Source organism: Anarhichas minor, unplaced genomic scaffold (assembly GCF_050575085.1).
Source record: "Anarhichas minor isolate MPS153535 unplaced genomic scaffold, ASM5057508v1 ptg000026l, whole genome shotgun sequence".
Lineage (NCBI taxonomy): Eukaryota > Metazoa > Chordata > Actinopteri > Perciformes > Anarhichadidae > Anarhichas > Anarhichas minor.
In genome coordinates, this window is record NW_027466472.1 from 11,397,747 (window position 1) to 11,406,297 (window position 8,551).

At 42.2% G+C, this 8,551-nt stretch overlaps 2 protein-coding genes across 2 annotated transcripts; one reads left to right on the forward strand and one right to left on the reverse strand.

Annotated features, from left to right (window-relative positions):
• Positions 1–1,217: 1,217 nt before the first annotated feature.
• snrpa (small nuclear ribonucleoprotein polypeptide A) lies at positions 1,218–3,569 on the reverse strand. The gene is made up of 7 exons (XM_076100136.1): positions 3,515–3,569; positions 3,100–3,180; positions 2,801–2,973; positions 2,478–2,657; positions 2,128–2,304; positions 1,914–2,002; positions 1,218–1,825 (listed from the first exon to the last, which is right to left on the reverse strand). Exons 2-7 carry the CDS (start codon positions 3,170–3,172, stop codon positions 1,666–1,668), a joined length of 852 nt encoding a protein of 283 aa, XP_075956251.1. The 5' UTR covers positions 3,173–3,180; positions 3,515–3,569; the 3' UTR covers positions 1,218–1,665.
• Positions 3,570–4,058: 489 nt separating this feature from the next.
• actmap (actin maturation protease) lies at positions 4,059–8,535 on the forward strand. Its single transcript, XM_076100418.1, has 7 exons — positions 4,059–4,286; positions 4,405–4,604; positions 5,519–5,587; positions 6,289–6,413; positions 6,796–6,925; positions 7,049–7,119; positions 7,753–8,535. Exons 2-7 carry the CDS (start codon positions 4,432–4,434, stop codon positions 8,085–8,087), a joined length of 903 nt encoding a protein of 300 aa, XP_075956533.1. The 5' UTR covers positions 4,059–4,286; positions 4,405–4,431; the 3' UTR covers positions 8,088–8,535.
• Positions 8,536–8,551: the final 16 nt, after the last annotated feature.

The following is an 8,551-nucleotide window of genomic DNA, read 5'->3' on the forward strand; positions in this document are numbered from 1 at the left end:
TCCCAGTGTGCGCCGGCCGCTGTGCAGTGAGAGTCTAAATTAAGCTTTTCAGGCTGGATTCACACATCACTCCGCCCTGCACTCATGAATCCAGCCTTTGAGGGGAGGTGGTGGTGGTCCTTATTGGCCTGTAGTCACTCGTGTGTGAAGGCCTTCGAGGGTGTGCTGCACAACACACAGCAGGCATTTACTAATTGCCAAACTCAAGACAATTGTTCCCATTTGCGTTCATTAAATATCACATCAGTTTACTCAGTGTTTATGGAAAGAGGTCTACAGCATAATCAGAATTCTGACGCGTTTAGTTGGTATGCTACCCAATACTTCAATAACTCCACTACATTATGAAGAAAAGTACTGTTCTATCCACTTCACTAAATTTACCTGACAGCTTTGATTACTAGTTAATTAGAAAAATATCTTGAAAAGTTACAGCAATGTATATAAATTACAATGCAGTTTTACAGTGAATTTAACTATAGATTTATATCTGTGTATTATATATATAAAATTCTACAATACAAAAAAAAAGGAAAAGCTTGATGGCTCAAGACTGGCCAGGTAATTGTGTAATCCAATTTATTTTTGTAAATAACTAATCCATCTCAAAGGCCAAATAAAGATGCGATTTGATGATAGATTTATTTTGTTCAGGCAATGTGTACTTCAAAGCACAAATTGAATGAGACTCCAATTGGTTTACTTTAAAAGCAGGAGGGATATGATGATTTGTATCAAGGCCCATAATGCTCTGAACATTATCAGAGCTGGACCACTTTCTAATAAAATATGTAACCAAGGTCTAAGAATTCAATTTTCTAGAAATGTGGAGAATTTGGGAGTAAATCAGTCTTGAGATCGAGTCATGCCAAGGAGTTTTGTTGCATGACATAAATACCCTTCTCTGCCTTGCTACATTTCCCTTCGAGCTCCACTGCTGACTCATAAAGACAACCATTATGATAATCTACTTTGTCCTCCAGAGGACTCAGGGTTGGCTGTTTTATGATCCAAGAAGCTACACAAGCAATTTCTTTAAATAAGCCGTACTTTGAGTTTTCCATACGACCCCTGCATTAACAGATTACTGCTGAAAATTCAAAGTTTCATCAAAATTCATGACAAAGAGGGAGTAACAACACACCTCAACATCAGAGGTATAATAAAGTAGGTTAGGTTGAAACATAAATACATAAGAAGTGAGGCAGAACACCGTCTCAAAGGAAATTAATTTTAATTATAAAAACAGAAAAGCTCCAGGTACAATGTCTGGTAAACCAGACCCTGGGTGCAATGCTTTATGACAACAAAATACAGACGACACATCAAGTTGCTCGATGATTTGAGTGTAAAAAAAAAAAAAAAAAGGTAAACCAGCATTGATACTGATCAATAGGATGAAGAACTCCTCCATACATTTACCTGACCGTTGTAAGTCAAGAGTTCTGCAAGTGTGGTGCGATAATACACAGCAACTTGATGCAAAGGATGTATACTTACATACTTACAAGTAATCCTGAACGAAGGAAAAAAAGAAGAAGAAAAAAACACCGCCTGAACTGCACTCTCGAGCGTCAATTTCTAAAAATGTTTCATAGTTTGGGTCACTGCTGTACATTTCTAAAAATACCTGCGTGTAAGAAAAAAGACCGGACTGGAAAGAAGTTATTTCTTAGCGAATGAGATCTTCATGGCATTCGCTTGTGTGATCTTAAAGCCTTGTAGTGCATCTCGTGCAGCGCCGGCCTGCACCTCGTTCTCAAACTCCACAAAGGCGATGTCGTGACGACCAGGGACCAGACGCACCTCCTTGAACCCGGGGAACCTGAATACACAACAATACAGTCAGGCATCCAATAAATGGACAAATGCAAAAGTGCAAAATCAAATGCAGAGAGGGAGTCGTTACTAACTGGTTGAAGAGCATGGAGAGCATGAGTTCGTTCGTCTCCTCTGGCAGGTTGGTGAGGAAGAGGATGTGATTGGGAGGATTTTCTGCAACCTGTGAGGATGGACGACAGAAGAGATCAGAATAGAATGACCAGGCCAATATTTAAAAAAAAAATATATATATATATATATATATATATATATATATATATATATAAATAAATAATGGCAACATACCTGTTGGGGCATTTGTCCAGGCATCTGTCCAGGCATCATCTGTCCAGGAGGCATGCTACCAGGTGGCATCTGACCAGGCACCATCCCCGGAGGAGGCATCATGCCAGGAGGCGGCATATAAGGCGGCTGGCCCGGCATGTGCATCATACGGGGAGCCTGGCTCATGGGAGGCATTCCCTGAAGAGGGAAGTACAACAACGACGAGCGCGTCAGTTCCATCTTATTCCTATTTTTGCCCCCTACACATACCATCAATGACCTCCACTCTAATCTGGGGGCACCTGTATGCTACCGTTTAATCATTAACTCTAAAAACTGATGAACAATAGAATCCCTATTGCTCTACTTACAGGCATGGCAGTGGGTACGCCAGCAACCATGGGCACCGCAGCTCCTGGTAAACCCTTCTTAGCTGCTGCTGCGTCAGCTCCTTTGACCTTCTTGATCCTCTCCTTTTTACGATCACGCTCCACAAAAGTCCCCTTCATTTTAGCTATGATGTCTGAGTCGATCTTGGCATACTGTATACGCTGGAAGAGACAGATGAGTTAGTTAAGACCTCATGTGCCTTCAGAGGCTACAGTTTATATGCAGTTGTTATATTGTGTAGATCATTTGTGCCATCTTTAAATATCTGTAAAGTGACTTGGTATTCACTGTGTGATTAACCTACCATGGGTTTGTCGTAGAAAGGAAATCCCTGCATGGATCTCAGAGCATTGGAAGCGCTGTTAACCTCTTTGAAAATAACAAAGGCCTGACCCTTCATCTTCAGATTTCGTGCAACCAAGATGTCCAAAATCTGTCCAAACTGTGAGAAGATGGCGTACAACGACTTTTTCAACTCTGCAGAAACAAGAAAAACATGTGAGAAACCATCAGTTTGATTAGAGAGGCCCTCTGTGAGCCGTGTGTGCGTTTACTTGGAGCCAGAAATGTAAAGCTAGAAGGTAACGTTAAGGATAAACTCACCATCTTTCTTGATTTTCTCATTCAAATTGTTGATGTAGATTGTATGATTGAGCCGTACATCCGGAGTGGCCATCTTTTAACCTGCGGATGAGTGGTTGGAGGGAAAACTATTTAAATGTTCTGTATAAACCAGATAAGAGCACAATTCTCGATGAGTCGATGAGCCGCCAAGCAGCTAACGTAACAACCCTCCGGCTTGAATAACGTGGGGTGAACGCTAGCCTACAAGCTAACTACTAACGTTAGCTATAGCTAACGTCATTTAGCTCACTAGATCTAAATGTAATAATCTATCGCTTACGCCCGACAGCCCTCGTTATCACATAACGTACAAATAGGATATTTAATTCTACAAATGGTTTTGATTAACAAGAAAGTATATATTTGATCAGCTCGCTGTCGACGGAATACTCACCTCGAAGTGCTGAATGAAAGCCCGTGCCCTCTCAAATCCCGTGCTCTGTTCTCGCGTTAACAAAACACAGGGGCCGTTTCCGCTAAATATTGTGACCCATCAGATTTGGTGACCACGGAAAACGTTTTCTTTTTATCACACTTTCTGTACTTTGCGATAGCTGCTTTTACCACACCTGGTGCCAAATAATATCGTTTAGAAAGGACCACATATTTTCACATACAAAAATGGACCCTTTCGATACCGACTGCTTGACAGATTCTGATAGCTCGGGTAACACAATGTGGTGTAACACCTGTTCCTGGTCAGATGAGCTTAGCGCCCTTTTATTGCCCTTTTGAATCGTGTTTTTTTTGCCTGTTAGGCAGGCAATAGTTACTCGGACACATAAATTAGCAGTGCAGCCGATATCAAAATGATGTAGTGCCATTATGCCACACAATACAGCCTATGCACTCTAACGTGGATGCAGTAGAGGGCGCTATGACCCTTTAACCGTTGGTGTGTGAGCTCATCGGACACGAAGAAGAGTCACTCTGCCAAATATGGTTAAAACCTAAACACCGTTGCTGTTAGCTCAGCTCTGCTAGTCTCAAACGTGTGTGTAGGATCTAGTGTATAAAATATGACAAATACTTTTTGTGAGCGATTACAGTTAACAGGAGACGAACGTTGATGTCGGTTTCTCATCAAATAGCATTGAACACCGAGCGAAGATAACTTCACTAATTTTTCGCCTCGCTTGCAGGCTACAGAGCGAGCAGACTAGGAGGTAGGAGAGAGTGAAGGGTGGGCGGGTTAGGCTGCATGCATTACAATACTAATACAATTGTAACTTACCTCTTTCCAAAGATGCACAAAAATACTAACCAAAGTACCACCTCTGTCAGGGTTAATTCAAAAGGAGCTCAGTAGAGATGTCAGTGGAGTTCCCCCTGTCACCTCCTCCTCCACCTGCTCCAGGTCCACCACCTCCACCTCCAGCCTCATCCCCCAAGAAGAAGCTGTATCAGACCATAGCCAGTAGCAGAAGTGCTGTGGAGGGGAACCACACAGAGGCCCGCTTACTGCTCAGTCAGAGAGAGAGCAGGTGAGATTTACAACGAGCGATGACAACATAATTAGTTTTGCTCATTTAACCTGAACATCAGACGTTGTAACCATAGTTTGAGCACAATCAATTAGTTACAAGATTATAAGATACACATGTACAATCCAATCCAAATGCTCTGCAATAAATCCTACCTGTGTGAAGCCTACGATGTTTGCTTTTCTGTTGACATTGTCACAGAGGTGTTGTCAACTCTGTTGAGGCCAGAGGCAATATGGTAATTGATAATACAAAAAATTCACAGAAAATGAAACCTGCAACTACTATGGTAATCAATTTATCATGAAAGTAATTTTTAAAGGACAAATGCCAAATATTCTTTTGCTCCGGCTTCTCAGCTGTGAGGCTTTCTTGCTTTTCTTCTTCATTTGTGGTAGTTAATTGAATTTCTTCAGGTTTTTGACTGTTGATTGGCCAAAACCAGCAATATGAAGAAGTCACCTGGGGCTTTAGGAGATTGTAACGACCATTTGTCACCACGTTACGACATTTTATAAACCAAACGGTTAATCAAGCACTTGAGTTGCAGCTCTAGAGGTGTTGTACTGGACTGCTTTGTATTGAAAGGTGTTCCTAATATTTTGTCCACCCAAATTTACAAACATTGAGTCGGTTGGAAAAACCTCAATATATGCTAATATGATCCTGACTCAACACTAACTACAGCCTCACTAATTAACGTAGAGTTGACTCAACGACTGACACAAAGTCAAACAAAAATTGTTGTTCTAAGCCTCACAAAGAAAGGATTTATCGGCCTTTTTCACAGCAGACATCTTTACTTGTAAAAGCACTGTGAAAATGTCTCACTTGAAAACGGGCTGTTGCAGAGCTGATGAACTGGATAGTAATATAATGTGTATTTATGTCGTGTGCTTTCTTGTGTGCTTCAGTTTCAGGAAGGACCTGCAGTGGATACTGGTGAACACATATGTGCCCTCCCTCATCCAAGATGGTCCACAGTAAGTCAGTAAACTATGGTGTCAGACCCAGATGTGCCAAGTAGCGATGCGACCGGTCGACCCCCAAGCTGCCGTCAGCTGATCGAACATGTCCGGTGACTGGTGCATCAGATTTTATTTATAAGATGATTTTATTTGCCATTTTGCCGTTATTAGATACACAGGTTACATAGACTGAAAGGGGGAGAGAGAGGAGACGACATGCAGCAAAGAGTCTGGATTCTATCCCGGGCTGGCGCCCACGCTACCATGTTAGCTACCTGGGCGCCTCATTTCCCCAAATTTAAATTTGGGGAAATGTGGGCCGATAGTAACGTCACACGCACACACACTATGAAAATCACACTCGCAGCTGCAGCTGTACAATTGAATTCTCCATTAATAAAGAAAGTGACAAAAATGTTGGTGTTGTTAATTATAGTTCTTAAAAAGAAAATAGGAATCGGCAAGTCTGACTTTTAAATAATCGGTAATCAGAATTGACCCCAAAAAATTGCAACCGGTGCATCTCTGATGTCAAGTAACACCTTGATCTACGTTTGACTGAATAGCACTTTTATAACACAAATAAAACTGTTACCAAAACTGTTCAACGGGGCTATGGCTTTATTAGTTTGACCTGAATTCTTTTCTGCTTCAAGTCATTAAACGTGATATGATCTGCCAGCTTGTGACTGAGCGTGTTATTCATTTACTTTCAGGTGCGGTCTGGTGGCTCTGTGGATGTCCGCTCACCTCCGAAAGCCTCAGCTGAGCATCGACATGGAAACTGTCGTTCAGACGGCACTGAGCAGGGGATACACGGCGCAGGGGGAAATGTTCTCAGGTAACAAAAGTGTGTAAACGGTTTTCAGTCTATTGTGACGGATATCGAATAAAAACATGTGGAACAAAGGGGGGTGTGTGTCTCTGGTGTAATGGATCACACATTTTTTGTTTCGGAAAATTGGAAGTTTTCTGATAGCACAATGAAGCGTTGAAGATGAAATTCTTACCTTGACATCACTGGATGTCTTCAGAAGTACAAATAGGACATTACACTCCAGATGTAGGACGTAATTAAAATGTGGAAGTTTTAACCAGCAACTAAAATATGTTTTTTTTAGTATTAATTCACTCTTTATGTTTCACAAGCAACTAAAGTGCAATTTCAACTGTTTATGATGTCTGGTCTCTTTATGTTCTCATTGAGATTTTTATTTTGTCAGCTGACAACATGGCCCTGCTGGCAGAGGAGGTCTGTGGCTGTGAGGCAGAGCTGCTGTCGGGGGGTTTAAGTGGTCATAATGCTGCAGCCATCATCACACACCTGTGGGGGAGACAGCCTGTTCTCATCCCGTATCCCCAAAACAAAACAGCCACGAGGGCTGTTCTGATGGAAAGAAACTTCACTGTGTGGTTGTTGTTTTTAAACTGCTACTTGTGTCATGAAAGGACATAATTCCTTGATCGTACGTACAGATATGATGAGGACTACAACCACGAGCCGTGCCAGCGGAGCGGCCACAGGGCGCACTGGGCAGTCGCTTCAGGTAACTGGTAGCTCGCTCACCGGAGGGGTGTTCGATGAAGGGGGCTCAGAACAGCAGGGCTTATTGTGAAGGGTCTTGAGTTATCCCTCACTAACTGAACCAGGGTAAGTCCGTTTCATGAAGCTGGTTTGGAGCTTTTTCCACTGCAGTAAACAGACAAAATTGAACATTTGGCAGCATATTGTGGGTCAGCAGTGAGCTTCAGCGAATTTTAGGTGTGAACTCTGACGTCTCAAATAGGACACCAGGCAGGTTATTTATTGTATATTAAGACATTAAGATAAGCTATTTTTTAGGAAGTTCTCAATCCCTTTGATTATGTTAATTGGTTTGTACACATAATATACTGTAACTGCGTCCACATGGTGAAAATACTGTTGAAATACTTCAAAAATGTCCGTCTGCATTTTTAATAAATGGATTTCTGGGTGTATATATATTTTGGGATAAATTTAAGAGTAAATAATTAAAGTGAAATGTTTCTAGCTATATCTTGCTGTTAAACCTGTTTATTTGTTCATATATATTATATGAATAGCCTATTAAAAGCACAAATGAGTGTAATACCGTGCAGATATTTGAGAACAACATCCACATGTCACACAATTGACACAGCTATTGGCTCTGTTCCAGGTGTTCTCCTCGGTGTGGACCAGGGGAGCGTGAGCAGCGAGCACACCCGGCCTGATCCCACTCTGCCCTGGCTCTGCCTCGCCGTGGACAGCGGCTCTGCTTGTCCCGTCGGCAACGCGGCACTCAAAGAGGTTCACGTCCTGGCTAAGCAGGGTAAAAGCCTGCGCTACCAGCTGTGGAGTCTGGACAGCATAGCTCGGAGTAACGAGCAGCTGAGGACGATGGACCCTCAGAGAGCGACTGACGGGACCCAGTATGTGGTTCCTCGGGGAGGGGTGGAGGCCGGGCTGGCTGGACGGGCGGTGATGCTCCACACAAGGACAGAGAAGCGGTGATACATGTGACGCAGGAGCCGGCTGTGTGGTAAAGGGCTTTACAGAGAATCACTGTATGTGCTACTGTTGTGGCGATTGTGGATCCTGTTCGGGGGAATTGAGGTGAAGATACGAGCGAGTTTCTGTAGCTGTGTTGAGCCCTTTGCAGGCCGTGTTGTGGGCAAATTAACACAGGATGGCATTTTAAAAACAAATACTGGATTTGCACTGTTTCATCAATATGTTTGAAAAAAAACTATTTAAACTGAGTGCAGTTCTTTTGGATATATGGGAATCGTTTTTTTTTGTCATGCAGGTTTACAATGCGACAAATACATCACTGACTGAATGGAATATATTTGTACGATAAATTGTTTGAATTCTTGATTTAATACTTTGTCATCTTGGTTCACTGCCTACCTGTAAATGTTTTGGGATATTTAGTAAAATGAATATTCAAACGCTGAAATCAGAGAGTGTGTGTG